The following is a 17,500-nucleotide window of genomic DNA, read 5'->3' as shown; positions in this document are numbered from 1 at the left end:
TTATATAACTAATAAATTCTTCAAGCTCACCTACTGAGCCTCGCCATAAGATCAGTATGCCATCAAGGAATCTTAACCATGTAACCACTTTACCATACAAACTGTATTCAAAAACACAGTTTTCCTCCCACTTAGCTAGTACCAGGTTAACATATATGGGTGCACATTTATCCCCCATAGCTGCACCCATTGTTTGATGGAAAACTTCACCTTCAAATAGTAGGAAGTTATTCAATAACACTAGTTCCATCAAATCAACTAAAAGCTGTCTTTTCACATTGTGCATTCCCTCTTTGCCGAACAGGGCAACTCCGAAAAGCATCAAGCCTTGATCGTGTGGTATAAAGGTGAATAAATTTGTGACATCAACTGGAACAAATAAAAAATCATCATTAATGAAAGTATCCCTTAAGATTTCTAAACAGTGCCATGAATCCTTTACAATGTGTTTATAATACTTGACATAATTTTTACACCAGAAGTCTATGTATGCTGCTGTAGGCTCAGTTTTTGAGCCAGTCTCAGAAACAATGGGCCTAAATGGGGGGTTGTGTAAATCTTTGTGGATTTTTGGAATTCTAGATATCTTAGGTGTTATTGGGAAATCCACAGTCATGTATTTGTACTCTGTATAATCAAGCACATTCTGGGTTAAAAAAAATCATGTAAAACCCAGTCAATATTTCTATATGCTTTCCTCATCTCATTAATAGAAACCCTCTCATACATTTCAGTGTAATTTAACAATTCATAAATTCTACATACATACATAATCCTGGTGATCTATTAAAACAACCCCCCTCTCCTTTGTCAGGCTTCATAACTCTAACCTGGTTATGCTATTTAAGTTGTTTCAACACATTCCTTTCATCTCTTGTTAAATTGTACTCCTGGTGTTTTCCAGAATTTTTAAGAATACATCTTATTTCATTTTCACAAACAGTCTCAAATGCAACTACATGTAAATTACTTGGTGGGACAAATGTACTTTTCCTTTTTAGTTGTGTAACATAAGGTACAACTGACTTCTGTTTGCCATGAAAATATAACTTCAGATTTAATTGTCTAATAAAAAGTTTAAAATTAATTAATACTTTAGCAACATCTTGCTTAAAACTTGGCACAAATGAAAAACCTCTACTAAACAAGGTCATATGCACTTCACTTATGGTGTGCTGTGAAAAATTATACACATTAAAACCTTTCTTAGAAACACAGTCACATACAAATTGGTCAACAGGTACCACATCATTGTAATGACCTTCATAATTAGAACTATGTCCATTCAACATAATGTCACTAACACCTAGTTCCTCCACTGGTGTTGTTGGTAGAATTAATTCCTCCCTTGTCCCCCCCTCCCCCCATTGTCTCTGTTGTCTGTTCTGTATTCTCTTGGACCTTCTTGGGAGTGGAGGCTGTTCTAAAAAATCATTGTTAACAGTTTTGATGGCTCACTGTCCCTGTTAAATTCATCTTCAGAACTGTTAGCCAAACCATTTTGTTCCTTAGCATGCTTACTAGGTAAAGGGTAGACAGTTTTATGCATGTAATCATTAGTATCTCTTAATATTTTCTTTTGTTTTCTGACTAAATTTCCTTTCATATATTTGTCTCTTTCAACGAAAATAGAATGGTATATATGCTTGTTAGCTTCAAACAGCAAGTCACTAGTTAAACTGTTGTTTATTTCAGTTATTTCTTTTTCTAGTACACACAGTTCATGATCATTTTCTCTAATAATAATCCGCACTAGGTCTAACCCAGTGCAGTCAAAAAGCTCCAATAGCTCACCATGCATGATCGATCCTGTCTCTGTCTCATTGGGAAATTTCCATATTCTTAAGCCTTTCAGCACTTGGTTTAGTTCCAATGAATGTTTTAAGTAAAGATTGTCAGCTTGCAGGCCTTTGAACTTTGTTAACAACCTTAAATGTATGGAGCTGTGTGCGGACTGTGCCATACCCCTCCCCTTGAACGAGGGGGTCCGTAGACTGTAATTCCGGTAATTTCATTATTGAACTGAAATTCAGCAATCATCCACTTGCTGAATTCATCTGACCATCATTTTTAGACCGGTTGTTCAACTATTTCTTTAAGAATTAATTGGCACATCATATTATAATTAGTAGTGGGCGTGTTGTATTTTAGAGTGGTATAAATGTAAAGTTTTTTTGTGTTAATTCACTCTGATGATGCCCTATGGACATAGGGTGAAAGTGCTTAGTCTGTGAATAAACAGTTCTTTTGTTCTCCTTCCTACCAGTTTGTGGATTACACAGTGTTTAGTCAAAGAAATGTACTTGGGAGGGGAAAAGGGGAAGAGTTAAATAGGATAAGCTGATCCTTCCAGTAGAACAATGCTGTTTAGGATTACCGGATTTGAATAGCTGTTTTAGAGTTACACATTTAAGAATCATATACAAAACACAAACAGTAGGTTATAAATCAAAGTGGAAAGAGTGATAATGAAACAGGGGGCGTTCAAGATGTAACGAGAGAGTAGGGTTTTGGATGCAGATCCTTAAGGAAAATAAAAACAATTACGCAGAGTATTATATTCATAAAATAGCAGAAAATAGTCTAAGAACTAAGGCAACACCTGAATGGAGAAAGGAGATTTTGCCATCAGGGATGAGTACAAGTAGGGATAATAGGCAATAGGGGGTTGGAATTTACTGGATAAAATTGGAATTGGATCCAAGATATTTGGAAAGATAATAGAGTGGGATGGGGTCAAGGAGAAGTTTGGACTGCAAGTTACAGACTGCCTTTTCTACCAGGAACTGATATTAGAGTATAGATAAACAGAAAGAGATAGGAAAAGACAAGTTTTGCTAGAATTTTTAGTCAAGTCAAGAGCAGAAGCTTCTGTTAAGAAAGGGATAACTAGTAGGCATACAAATATTGAATGATAACTATAAGAATCAGAGGATGTTGAAAAAGGCTAGGAAGAGTGACTGGAAAGCCAACTTATAAAAGAGCAATGGGAGGACATCTGTATGACTCCCAAGTATGCAGCAAAGTCCAGAAAGTTTAAGATTTTTTTCCTGGAAGTGTTTGCATCTGTGTTTGCATACCCCAAGCTCACTGCAGAAAATGTTTACTTGGGTTGATAGCAAATGCTAGAAATGTGATGGGTATGAGAGGAATAACTGTGAGCATGGTTTTGGGAGTGCAATGAGTTGACAGACCTTAAAAATTCCCTACAGAGTAATCTGTCAGAAATGTTGAGGAGCAAATGGCTGTTACTAAGAAAATTATTCTTTTCAGTTAGGATATGGAACCGGAATTGCCTAGACATAGTAAAGTCAAATAAATGTAATTCTACTGGCTGCCAAAAACCAATTACTAGAAAATGGAAATCAAGATCTAAGCTAAGTGTGATTGAAGCACGGACTCATAACCTTTTGGTTGCATCTGACAGTTCGAGTATGAGCTTTAGTTCTTCTGCTGATGGGGGGGGCACTGGAAATTTGGGCTAGGGTCTTCGTTAGTCCCCTGGACTACAGGTTTAGTGGGACTGCAACCTAGTCACTTCATTTGAACTACCTAAACAAAGAAGAGGTTGGATCTTTAGAAAAGGGAAGGAGCAAAGTACAATGAAATAAATGGAATTTGTGGGAACACTAAATACGGAATAATAAATAAATAAATAAATAAATAAATAAATAAATAAATAAATAATAAATACGGAATAATGCTCAACAGGAGGTTTAGTTGAGACAGGAATTGACCAGTTTAGTAATGTTAGAGTGAAAGGCAATTGTTAAAAAGAAAGAAACAGTATATAAGGGTTTATATTAATTCATCAAAAAATAATTCCAGTGAATGGCCTATCACTGAACACAAACGAGTGCAGCCGTTCATCGAATGTTCACTTCAGCAAATGTTTTTCTATGGGAAGGGAATTACTTGTCCCCCACACTGACTGTAACACAAATTACATTATACCAAACCCACCAAGGTGGGGGGCTATGCCCCTCACACACCCTCACTTATATATAACAACTCTGAGATCCCACTACAATGCAGAAAAGGGCATATTTCGTAATTTTGGCCAGCTAACTCCCTTGCCTTAGAAAAACGTTTACTGAAGTGAATGTTCGATTAATGGTCATTCCCTGGTTTGTGTTCAATGAATGGCTATTCGCTGGAATTAGTTTTTGACACATTAATGTAGACCCATATATAATGCATGTAAACAAATATTAATGTGGTTTGTTTTCTTGACTATCAATGTATGTGTGCCTATGTCTCAAGTGATAATGTAATAAATGTGTTTAAAAATGCTTATGTATTTATTTATTGCATTTAGATAAAAGTATGCTGGTTGGCAGATTGTTTTCAGTCATGGCCCAGGCTCATTTGGCCATACCTCTCAAGTATAACTCATTATAAGGAACTTTCCTCATTTTCAGTTTTAAAAGGTCCATGTTCCTTGCATTCCACATTTAAAACATATGCTACACATTCAACGTTAAGAAATGTTATCCATGCTAAATATTAATGAATCATATTCATTCATTAAAACAACTTTTGTAAGTATAGTGTACTATATTCTAATCATCCTGTAACCTTCCCAGTCGAAGTTGTTAGTAAGCTGTTAGCAAGTGGCCCCTATTTTGACAATTTGCTGCACATTATGAGAGGTATTTTTTGACATTCTGGAGATAGAAGGTTGAGAGCTAAGGATTGGGTAAAAATAGGAATGCAGTCTAATGATGGAATACTTGTTATACAATGACATCACATTCAAAAAGGAACACACGGCTGTAAATTAAGCATATACTAATAGAGAAAAACTCGGCCCCTGAAGTACCAGTGAGCAGATGGACACTCTAAAGTATAAGATGAGGGACAGAGCAAAATATGAGAAAAATTAATTAGGTTTTGCAAAACTAAGCCATCAGATACATACCCGATTTTCCTTGTATTTCTACACTTCCGTCAGAAAACCTCGGCAGTTAAAAAATACACAAACCAGCAGTGGAGATTCTGTCTTCTCCGTTGTTTCTCCTGTACAGTACTCATGTAGTACTCTGTTGGTGATATTTTCTTTTCTAATCACTGTTGGTATTTTGTTCCAGACATAGAGTGCTAGTTTTGCAAAAGCCCTTTCACTGATTGTTTTGAATCTGGACCTTGTGAGGGCTACTTTTTACTTTTCACACCGATGATGCCAGTTAAAGCAAACAAAAGACTATTCTTGTTACATAATTTAATTGCAAATAGGAAATGCAAGTAAAACACCAACCAGTTTCAAAAAATATACTTCAAAAATGTATTGGCTTTCAGAATGACACAAAATACCTGACAAGTGCTAACAATATTTCCTGAGACCATGCACAATAACTTTCTTCCAGGTACAGTTTCTATAAAAGGGTCCTTGGCATAGACACTCCCACCATGAGTGCAAAGTGACATAGTATGGGAAGAGATGCTGCCTCGAAAAATCCAGCTATACATATCTAAGTCATTAGGATTTCCATGATGCAACAGCCAACTGTCATTCAACTGTACCATAATATGAATTTTGCAGGCTGCTTGATCATTAGAGCCAATGGAAAATTGCAATCACAATTTTTCTGCAATTTCCATAATTTTTATCTTCCTATATAAACAAAATCTGCAATTTTTTTTAAAAAATATTTTTATACTGTATTTTGATTAAAAATGATACAGCTATCTACTTGTTTAAGTAAATCTAACAAAGGATAGCAACAGTCTAGTGTAATGTTCCAGTAAGTAGTAATGAAAGCCAGGTTAAGTCATATTTCAAGTGATTTAGTATGTGTCTAGTGTCATCATTCAGGATATGAGTTATAGCTTGATCAAAAAATCCTAAGTTAAAACAGGCAGAATTAAAACTTTTCAATGACAAAGAATCTTGAAAAGCAAGTGTAAGAATAGGTGAAAATGCTGCCCTTCACATAAGTGGCCATGTTCTGACTGGCTGAAATTCCTGCCATTAATGGTTCATCCTAAATATGAATGTACATATATATAAGAGAGGTAACACACTTGGTTATTTTAAATGTTGAATATGTTGCAGTTAAAGTCATCTTACATGCAAGTTTATCAAAAGTAAGTAAATACATATTAACACTTTGAATGCAGATATCTTCTCAGTTCCTGGCAACTTATGTTCCAAGCATTTTAAGTTTTTTTAGGAATGAAATGTTGCTGTTTCTAAATAATTGTGGGAGTAGGGGACAGCAATTCACTAAATGAGCTGTAAAATTGTTTTGTTTCAGGAAAACACAAAATGGTAATTAAGTTTCCACTGTAATCTATTCAAGACAGATTGCCAAAATGAATACCTAGTATGCATGAGTTGCACTCCTTGTGATGTTTAGAGGCCTTGAAGAGGTACTGAGAAAAATTTAGTCTACACTGCATTTAAAGAACACTAGAAATGAAAGCACCTACAGATTGCAGTACATCTGTCTAGTTACCTAAGTGATTAATGCAAGCTGCAAAATGGGATATATCATACTATTTGCTGAAGCCTGAAGTTTCCACACATTTTTTGCAAAATACTTCCATTCTTTTTGATAAAAAATTTCCACAATTTTCTAATGACCATATTAATGATTATGTAAATCACTCTGAGAAGAAATCTCTGACCTTAATTGCCAGTCTCTTGTCTCCCCAGATGAATAATGATATAAAATGTTGTTCCCTTTCTTTAGAAGTTCATAGGTAAGTACTATGCTAGCTCCCCTTATGGGCCATTTTAAGCCTAGCTGGACTTCATTCTTTATAGTTAAGGTTTGTTTCTATCAGTATTGTAGATGAGCTCTGCTATTAAAATAACCTGAACTTGCTTCACCACAACTTTTTTGATTCTAGCAACAGTGCAAAGATTAATAAATCAACACTGGAGTGAATAGATGCTGATTATTGGATTTATTCCAAACATTCCATGAGGCTTACAGCTATTGTGCATTCTTTTATACAAGAGGGATTATAACCAGTTTTGTAATGATCACACTTTCTTAGATTTGTACAACTATGTCCACTCTACTTTTTAGTATGTGACGAATCTTGCTGTTCCTTGCTTTAAGGTCTGACTGGTGCACATTCAGTGGTTAATAACTAATGATCTGGCTGTTTTTTTTTTTTCTTTCATTTTTTTTTTTAATGCAAGACTCTTTGGTATAACACCAGTAATTCAAACAAATTGTTGTGCAACATGGAAGATCGAACTAAATGCACAGTTGAAATGGTACCACAACGTAAATCCACTCTTCCTATTGGTACTCTATTACACACTGGCCACGCTCATCCGTCTTTGGCTGCAGGAACCAGTCATCGTGGTAAGTAGGCACCAATATAACAAGCATGTACTTTAACAAACTGTATATTTAGCCTTTGTAATTTCATTTATTTTATTTGTTTCCCTTTAGAACCAGTAGCAAAACAATGTTTTATTTTGCTCAGTACAAAAACTGATGAAAGTAGAATAAATTGGGAGAAATCATTCACCTTGCAGTCAGTGATGACACGCTTAAAAGCTAGACCTATCAGCCCTACTTTGGTTGTAAAAATTAATTTTGTTTAGTGACACAATGACAACATATTTAAGCTGTTGCTTTAACCTAATAGGCATTTTCTGGTAAAAGTTAACGAGTTATAGTATATTATGTCACAGTCACAGTCCTGGGCACTTTTGTAATTGATGCCCAAAGCAATTGCATATGTAATCTCTTTTATACAAATATAAAATTGGTATCATACAGTGGTAGGCTGTCTTTAAGACACTGTTAAGGCTCTTTTCTCAGTAGTGACATATCTGTGAAAAGATATGTTCCAGTTTATAAATTTTAAGTGTTTTATTGATTACCCGATGTGGTATTTTTGTTGACAGTCTCATAGATTAGATATTGATCTTTGTGACCTGCCTCACCCCTAAGCTGTATTTTCAATGTTATGTGTCTGTTTTTCTGAACACTGACATTTTTTGTTTTGTAGTCTAAACAGTAAAGGCAGCATTCATAAAGCCTCTAGTAAGTAAATTTTAAAATGTCACCAGATTTCCAACAAAGACAAAAACAAAAATATAAATGAATCATTCTGCATTTGACAGAATCATTTTAAACTCAATTGTGTATTGACAATGCAATTAATTAACATAAGAAGCAGTGACATGCTTTAGCAAGTCACTTATAAGGGGAGAACAATGACTTTTACAAAAGCAGATGTTTCAGTAGGAAAAGATTTAGCAGTTAATACTGTGATACACTTATCTGACTTTGCCAGTACGGTGCATTCATCTTTTCACATTGGATACAGTTTGAACACCTAAGCATATTATTATATGATTCCATAATAACTGTTGGTTACACTATTTAATGAATTATTTGGCAATATTTCAGTTACTGCAGTGTCTTGATTATTTTCAATAAATTTCTTGTCAGTATCTCATTTGTTGCAAACTATTGCTTTTCACTCCAGAAGTCATCCATTTGAATCCATTATTGTCTCGCAATGCCATTTAACAGAAAGCATTCGAATACCATTCTTCATGTAAAAGCAGGTCACCATTCCTGTTGGCACTACTGCTCATGTTAGCCTTTTACAGATGTTTATATATATATATATATATATATATATATATATAAAACCATATATGCACATATATATGTGTGTGTGTGTGTGTGTGTGTGTGTGTGTGTGTGTGTGTGTGTGTGTGTGTCTGTTTGTATGTGTGCATGTATATGTGTGTGTATATGTATATATATATATGTGTATATATATATATATATATATATATATATATATATATATATATATATATATATATATACATATACAAAGGTATAAAACTATATATGCACACACACATATATATATATATATATATATGTGTGTGTGTGTGTGTGTGTGTGTGTGTGTGTGTGTGTGTGTGTGTGTGTGTGTGTGTGTGTGTGTGTGTGTGTGTCTGTGTGTGTGTATGTGTGTCTGTATTTAAGTGTATGTATATATATATATATATATATATATATATATATATATATATATATATATATATATGCACATATATATGTGTGTGTGTCTGTATGTGTGTATGTATATATATATATATATATATATATATATATATATATATATATATATATATATATATATATAAAACTATATATGCGCATATATATGTGTGTGTGTCTGTATGTGTGTATGTATATGTATATATATATATATATATATATATATATATATATATATATATATATATATGTATACATGGCAATGTTTACTTCATAAAATTTAGCTAGTGTTGCCATGACTGCAGTATAAGAGTCATTAGTACAAATAAAAGGATAGCAACAGGTACAGTTCCTCTAGCAAGGATCACAGTTGCTTCATTGTTGTAAGGGTCAGCTAGCGCTGGTTCTGACAATGCAGTACTGCTCATTGTATTAAGGGTGGGCTGGCTGTGGTTCTGACAGTGTACTTGTGCCTGTAGTACTACTCATTGTGCTATGGGTGAGCTGGATCTGGTTCTAACAGTGTACTTGTTTCTGCAGTACTATTCCTTGGGTAAGGGTGAGTTGGATTTGGTTTTGGCAGCGTGCTTGTGTGTGCAGTACTATTCATTGGTGTAAGGGTGAGTTGGATCTGGTTTTGTCAGCGAGCTTGTGTGTGCAGTACTATTCATTGGTGTAAGAATGAATTAGCTGTGGTTCTGACAGTGCACTTCTGCCTGCAGTACTATTTATTAGGTAAGAGTGAGTTGGAGCTGGATCTGACAGTGCACTTGTATGTATAGTACTATTCATTGGGGTAAGGGTGAGTTGGATCTGGTTTTGACAGCGCTCTTGTGTGTGCAGTACTATTCACTGGTGTAAGGGTGAATTGGCTGTAGTTCTGATGGTGCACTTCTGCCTGCAGTACTATTTATTAGATAAGAGTGAGTTGGAGCTGGTTCTGACAGTGCATTTGTGTGTGCAGTACTATTCCGTGGGGTAAGGGTGAGTTGGATCTGGTTCTAACAGTGCACTTGAGTGTACAGTAGTATTCATTGTGGTAAGGGTGTGCTGGCTCTGGTTCTGACAGTGCATTTGTGCCTGGAGTGCTATTCATTGAGTAAGGGTGAATTGGATCTGGTTCTGACAATGTCCTTGTGCCCGGAGTACTAATCATTGGGTAAGGGTGAATTGGATCTGATTCTGACAGTGCACTTGTGTGTGCAGTACTATTCATTGTGGTAAGGGTGTGCTGGCTCTGGTTCTGACCATGCAGTACCATTCATTGTGGTAAGGGTGAGTTGGATCTGTTTCTAACAGTGTGCTTGTGTGTGCAGTACTATTCATTCAGGAAAAAGGGTGAGATGGATCTGGTTTTGGCGGTGTGCTTGTGTGTGCAGTACTATTCATTGGTGTAAGGGTGAGTGGGATCTGGTTTTGACAGCACGCTTGTGTGTACAGTACTATTCATTGGTGTAAGGGTGAGTGGGATCTGGTTTTGACAGCACGCTTGTGTGTACAGTACTATTCATTGGTGTAAGGGTGAATTGGCTGTGGTTCCGATGGTGCACTTCTGCCTGCAGTACTATTTATTAGGTAAGAGTGAGTTGGAGCTGGTTCTGACAGTGCACTTGTGTGTGCAGTACTATTCACTGGGGTAAGGGTGTGCTGGCTCTGGTTCTGACTATGCAGTACCATTCATTGTAGTAAGGGTGAGTTGGATCTGGTTCTAACAGTGTGCTTGTGTGCACAGTACTATTCACTGGGGTAAGGGTCAGTTGGATCTGGTTTTGGCAGCACGCTTGTGTGTGCAGTACTATTCATTGTGGTAAGGGTGTGCTGGCTCTGGTTCTGACCATGCAGTATCATTCATTGTGGTAAGGGTGAGCTGGATCTGGTTCTAACAGTGTGATTGTGTGTTCAGTACTATTCATTTGGGTAAGGGTGAGTTGGATCTGGATTTGGCAGCGCGCTTGTGTGTGCAGTACTATTCATTGGTGTAAGGGTGAGTTGGAACTTGTTTTGACAGCGTGCTTGTTTGTACAGTACTATTCATTGGTGTAAGGGTGAATTGGCTGTGGTTCTGACGGTGCACTTCTGCCTGCAGTACTATTTATTAGGTAAGAGTGAGTTGGAGCTGGTTCTGACAGTGCAGTTTTGTGTGCAGTACTATTCATTGGGATAAGGGTGAATTGGATCTGGTTCTGACAGTGCACTTGTGTGTGCAGTACTATTCCTTGGGGTAAGGGTGAGTTAGATCTGGTTCTGACAGTGCACTTGTGTGTGCAGTACTATTCATTGTGGTAAGGGTGTGCTGGCTCTGGTTCTGACCATGCAGTACCATTCATTGTGTTAAGGTTGAGTTGGATCTGGTTCTAACAGTGTGCTTGTGTGTGCAGTACTATTCCTTGGAGTAAAAGTGAGTTTGATCTGGTTCTGACAGTGCAGTTGTGTGTGCAGTACTATTCATTATGGTAAGGGTGTGCTGGCTCTGGTTCTGACAGTGCACTTGTGCCTGGAGTACTGTTCGTTGGGCAAGGGTAAGTTGGATCTGTTTCTGACAGTGTACTCATGCCTGGAGTACTATTCAATGGGTAAGGGTGAATTGGATCTGGTTTTGACAGTGAACTTGTATATGCAGTACTATTCATTGTGGTAAGGGTGTTCTGGCTCTGGTTCTGACCATGCAGTACCATTCATTATGGTAAGGGTGAGCTGGATCTGGTTCTAACAGTGCACTTGTGTCTGCAGTACTTTTCTTTGAGATATGGGTGAATTAACTCTTGTTCTGATAGTGCTAACTACTTATTTGGATGTGCCACTGTATCTTTTCTTCAAATTTTGTTCTTAGTAGTGTCAGCCAAGGTAATATTGATTGTGTTGCTTTGCTTTTTATGTTTATTTTAATGTTATTTTTTGAATGTTTAATACATAAAAATTCAAAAACATAAAACCAGCTATTATTTCCTTGATTCATGCCATATTATGTTTATATTCTAAAAACTGAAGCCATTGTTAAACAATTTGCCACTTTTATTTGTAAGAGTGTTTTACTTAAAATGTATTTTGAAAATATGGAATGCAGTGTTGAAAAAAAGCACACAGCTATGAACAATGTCTGCGTTCTGGAGCACAGACTCTTTTACATTTGTGGGTTTCGGTAATTTGTCATCAAACATTTCACAATTTCTTCATAGGAGGTAAAGAATGTTTATGTTCTTGTTATCCACAAAGAACAAACTGCAAACCAGGGTAGTTCAAAAGTATGGACATGGTACGCTTGGAGCCACAATTCATGATAAAAAGGTTGCAATAATACTGAAATGCTGATAAAAACAAGTAAAAGATAAGTGCGTTCACCTCCTTAATGAAACTTCTTCAGACAAAAGAATGTTTGAAAAATTGAGTCCATATGTACACCACTCTAGATCACATGAATGCCAAGCCCCCAGTGATATCATCTTGCTTTGGGAGGATTTAAAGAGGATTTTTAGAAGATTTAAAGGGCCATGTAGGTAGAAAATTGACATGTATTACAGCAGATTAAAGTTAGTTTATACATGTGCTTCTTACTTTTTACATACTGATAATGTACTTACAACATATTGCAGCCATCACCTTTCTAAAGATTTCAGTTTTAAAATACAGGTGATGGATATTTGGTCATTCAAACCAGGCCAATTCATGGCATTAAGTTTCAAATGCCAGCGAAGTTCAGGTTTTTCTAGATTGAGTGTCCACAGGCCCCCTCTATCTGACAGGGCAAATTGTTCTAAAATGAAAAATTTAAAGGTGTGGTCAGGGAATTCCTTGGTATTTTTGGAAAGAGCATCGGTATCCTTTTTAGTTCTAATATCATAACTATGCTCATAAATTCTGTCACGTAGACATCTTTCTGTCTCACCAACATAAAACCCTTCACAGTGCTGGCATTGAGCACAGTAAATGACTTTAGTAGAATTACAATTAAAATATTTTTTGGGTCTAAACTGGACAAAATTAATGACAAACAAATTACCAGTTAAAGTATACTTGCAATATGGGCAGCAGGAACATTTCGCTATCCCAAACTGCTTTGATTGTTATACTGATTTCTTCTCAAATAAAGCTTTGAGGTTTTGCCCCTTTATAAACAATGCTTGGAGCCAAACCTATATGTTCTCTAATGTGATAGCCATTTGTCAGAACATTCCAATTTTTACTAAGTATGCCTCTAATATGGTACTTATCCAGATTAAATACTGTAGTAAAGGAATTCTTATAACTACCATTCCTATTAGTGATATGTGTGGATGTTTGTGTACCCATAATCGATGGACTAATATGATCTTGCACTGTTGTCCTAAGGATGGGTAGGAACTACTTCCTTTCATATTTATTTATGACCTTGATCATTAATTAATTAATTAATTAATAAAAATAAGTGGATATCCACATTTCGAAAATATGTCTTTTAACAGGTTGCATTCATCCCAAAGACTTTTGCTGACCTCTCTCTTCTGCAGTTGGGGTTGCACACTTGTGTAGTATTTCGGCAGCATGGATGAAATGGCCTTTGCTGACCACTCTCTTCTGCACTCGGGGATGCACACTTGTTTGGTGGAAAAATTTGTTAAAGTACGTTTCTTTCCGGTAAATTTCAGAAGTAAATCTTTAGTTGTTATTGTCCTTTTTGAGCCAAACATCTAGATATGGATATCATGGACTTGGTGGGTGAATTGGAGAAATTCTGTGGTGTTGTTGATGAATTCCAGGAAATGGGGAATGATGTTAACATCTCCATCCCACAAAACAAATATATCTTCCAGATACTTGCTGTAGAATTTGCATGAACTACAGAAAGTGGACTCAAAAAGAAACTTTTTCTCCCACTGTATCATGACTGCATTGGCAAATAGACCCCATGGCTAGACCTTTTGTCTGTAAAAAAAATCTCTTTTTTGAAAATAATGAAATTATTTTTCAGCACCAGTTTCATATGATTTTTATACACATTTATGATGTCCTGTTGTAGTTGTTTGTCAGCTAAAAATTCACAAACCCATTCTAGGCCAACATGATGTGGCATAATCGGATATAAATCTTTTATGTCAATTGATATAAATCCATATGATTCATGGTAGGGAATGTGATTAACTTTATCCAAAAAATCCCATGAATCACAACAGATGCATGGTTCAGCCATGACAAATTCTTTGATCTTGACGTCTAAGTAATTTGCCAGAGGTTGACTGACAGATCCTCTGGTATCTACAATTGGTCAAAGTGGTGGTTGTTCAATACTCTTATGGAGTTTAGGAACCTCAAAAATAGCTGGCATAATTGGTTTGCTTACATTTAAGCAGTTATAGTCATCGATTAAGTTCTGTTTATCAATAAGTAAGTCCATGATGTCGGATCTAATTTTTATTTATTTATTTATTTATTGCCATTTGTTAACCAGTTTAGTTCAACTGAGCCAGGGGTCCATTTTCGGTGGAGACTCAAGGAGAAAGGCTCCAGAAGTATTACATATTTTTACAATAAAAATGAAATTAAAAATAAAAATATGAGTAAAAAGGTAAAACCACCATGAAGCATAATAAGAAAATCAACAGTTAGAGAATATCTGTATATAGAGTAGGTTAAATAACAATTGACAGGTTTTAGAGAATATCACACATGAAATACATACAAATAGATTATCCATTTAATCAAAACTTTTTTTAATAAAGCTATATGTAAATATATATGCTATTGAAGTGAGGGGAGAGGGAGATATAAAGGTAATTCTCCTGTAAGCAGAATTAAGTTCATTAATCAAAGACTTTATGTAAGTGTCATCATCTAAAACTGCTTTCATTTTATTGCAGTAATTGATCGTATTCATAATAATAAGGCCACCCTCTTATCAGGATGCATTATCCTGATTTCCCATTTGTTTTGAAAACTATGAATAAGTTCACGTTCGATATTAGTTATGCTATTATTCTTTGGGGTACCTTTATATTCTGGTTTTGCTTCCCTGGCCAAGTAGTTGTGGATATCCAGTTCACAGATCCTCTGGAAGCACTGAATAACAGGATGGATGGGAAGATTAAAAGTATTACTTATACGTAGGGGATTAAGTGCTACATTACAATTTGAAATAATAAGTTGAAGTTTAACTTCCTAACAAAGAGTTTCAAATCCATCAGGGCAGAAGACACATCTGTTACCTTATGTGGTATGAATGTCAAATAAATTGCAACACTGTTCATCCAAAACACATGTAGAATAGTTGTACACTTTGAAATCGCCTGTCGAATTACATACAATATTGCAAGGTGGTAAAACAACATCAGACCCTCTGACTGACTGTATTTTCAGTGGAAATATGGGGTGCACTTGTTAAAATCTCCCTCTGTTCCATCCTGTCCTGCCACTCCTGGTACCTCTCTATGGAGGTTGTCTCCTTGATATGTCCTGATTTTGGTCGGGTGGGTTTTGTTACCGTTCTCTCAACCTATCAGATCATGTCAGTGGGGGGAAAACTTCTTTGTCTAAAAATAATCCAGATTGGATGAACCTGCTTGATCTGGGGACTCACTATTGGATTCCTCATTACTGTTATTAAAAGAGGTGTATACAAATTGTTTTTGTCCCAATCCTTGCAAAGGATGGGGATGGGAGTATGCTTGGTTATTAGCATACTCCTTTGTATCCCTTGTGAGCTTTTTGATTTTCTGGTCTCTAATGGTGTTCACATGTTCATCAGTACTGTTAAATATACATCTGTATTCACTTTTATGTTGTTCATAGTCAATATCATGGGTGATGCTATAATCTAATTGTGTTGTTTAAGCAATAAATTCTTCAAGTTGTTTATTATTATATTTGATCAGCAGGCCCATGTATTCACACCCATGTCTGTTAAACAAATTAAGAAGCGCCACATGTAACTTGCAACCTTGGATTAGGCTAGTGGGAAAGCACCACATATGCAGGCCTCTAAGGTCAATGCTGTTCCGAATACACTCCATAAAATAAGCTTTTTCCAATTGGAGTGTCTTTATTTTTAAAAGTTTATAGTCAAATTCAGATAGTTTTGTAACTAGGTCAGGGTTATTAGAAGTTTGTATTCTGCTCAGAGAAATATCAGAGTTAACCCAGGCAGTAAAACTTGGTAAATTATTGAAAACGTTTCCACTTACTTGTGAATGATGACTGTCATGCTGCAGGCCAATAGCAGTAATATTATGGTGAGTATTTGCTCCTTGTGAGACCTATCTGAATGTTATGCTGGGAGTAGATTCTGTAGTTTCAGTTGCTAAAGAACAGGGAGGGGGGGACATTTGGCAGAAATCGAGGTACAATGAGAGAATCCAGATGCTGAGTCAACTATTGTACTAACAATGTTAAATTTCCCACAGTTTGTTGCAATCCTTGAACATTCATGTCAGAAAATAGTGGTGGAGAAAGGTGCCCAGTGTGTGTGCCCGTGGCCATGAGAAACAAACAAACTTGTAATGCACAATGAACAAACTGCAAACCAAGGTAGTTCAAAAGTATGGACACAGTGCACCTGGATCTACAATTCATGATAAAAAGGTTGCTTTAATATTGAAATACTGATAAAAACAAGTAAAAGATAAGCATTTTCGTCTTCTTAATGAAAACTTCTTCAGATCAGTGTTTATGTTCTCTTTCTTTCATATTATCACTAAAGTGAGGGGAAAATGGTCACACTGCCTACCTTGACCTGGCATAGGCATATGACTCAATACTCAGGAATTTTTGACAATCTCAGCAGGTTACGTATAAACACTTAAGTCGCCTGGTAGTTAGCCATCTGGCTGAAGGACAGAACATTGATAGTTTGAACTGGGAAGTTCACCTCTACAAAGAGGCCAGTCACAAGTAGAGTCCATCAGGGATTGGTAATGGAACAGCTACTTTTTGGCATCTACTTCTCTGAAGTCAGGGCCATTGTCAATGCCTCTGACAGACCAAATTTCCAGACAACTGTAAACTAGTAGCAGTCATAGATTCCTCCTCTGATGTTAATGTTTTACAAGAAGGGCTGACACAGAAATAACTGGTGCTAGAGCCATGGACCAAAACAAAGTGCCAAGAAATGTTTAATGGTATCCTTTGGGAAGTCATTAACTCCTAGTAACTACCATATTGACAATATTTCCCTAAGTGTCAACCTAGTTGTTAGGGACTTGGGAACACACAGAGACAGTAATGTATCATTTGACCATCACATGTCTACAGTAGTGTGGAAATCATTCTGTGTTGTGCAGCTTATAAACAAATGTATGACATTTAATTCAAAAGAGGTCATTGTTATTTGACACTCATCAAACCTATCACTGAGGACAATGCCCCAGTTGGTATGTACCTAACCAGGTACATGCATCAAATGAAACATCCACAGAGAGTCCTCACTAAAAGAATACAAAGCATAAATAGCATGTCCTATGCTGATCTCCTCAAAGCCCTATCCCTATATTCTGTCTGCTACAGGCTGTTGAGGGGAGACCTGTGCCTGGCTTACAAGACAT

At 36.2% G+C, this 17,500-nt stretch overlaps 1 protein-coding gene across 1 annotated transcript in view; it reads left to right on the top strand.

Annotated features, from left to right (window-relative positions):
- The window catches only part of PIEZO2 (piezo type mechanosensitive ion channel component 2), a gene marked incomplete in the record, with an annotated part of 2,710,318 nt that overhangs the window by 1,563,752 nt on the left and 1,129,066 nt on the right, over positions 1-17,500 (top strand). Inside the window, 1 exon segment of the mRNA XM_044067359.1 lies at positions 7,154-7,322. Within this exon segment, the coding sequence (XP_043923294.1) occupies positions 7,154-7,322 (169 nt within the window).

Source organism: Protopterus annectens, chromosome 3.part1 (genome assembly GCF_019279795.1).
Source record: "Protopterus annectens isolate FY-2018-M chromosome 3.part1, PAN1.0, whole genome shotgun sequence".
Taxonomy (NCBI): domain Eukaryota; kingdom Metazoa; phylum Chordata; order Ceratodontiformes; family Protopteridae; genus Protopterus; species Protopterus annectens.
The sequence above is the reverse complement of the archived record's forward strand: the minus strand, read 5'-3'. Positions and strand labels throughout refer to the sequence as shown.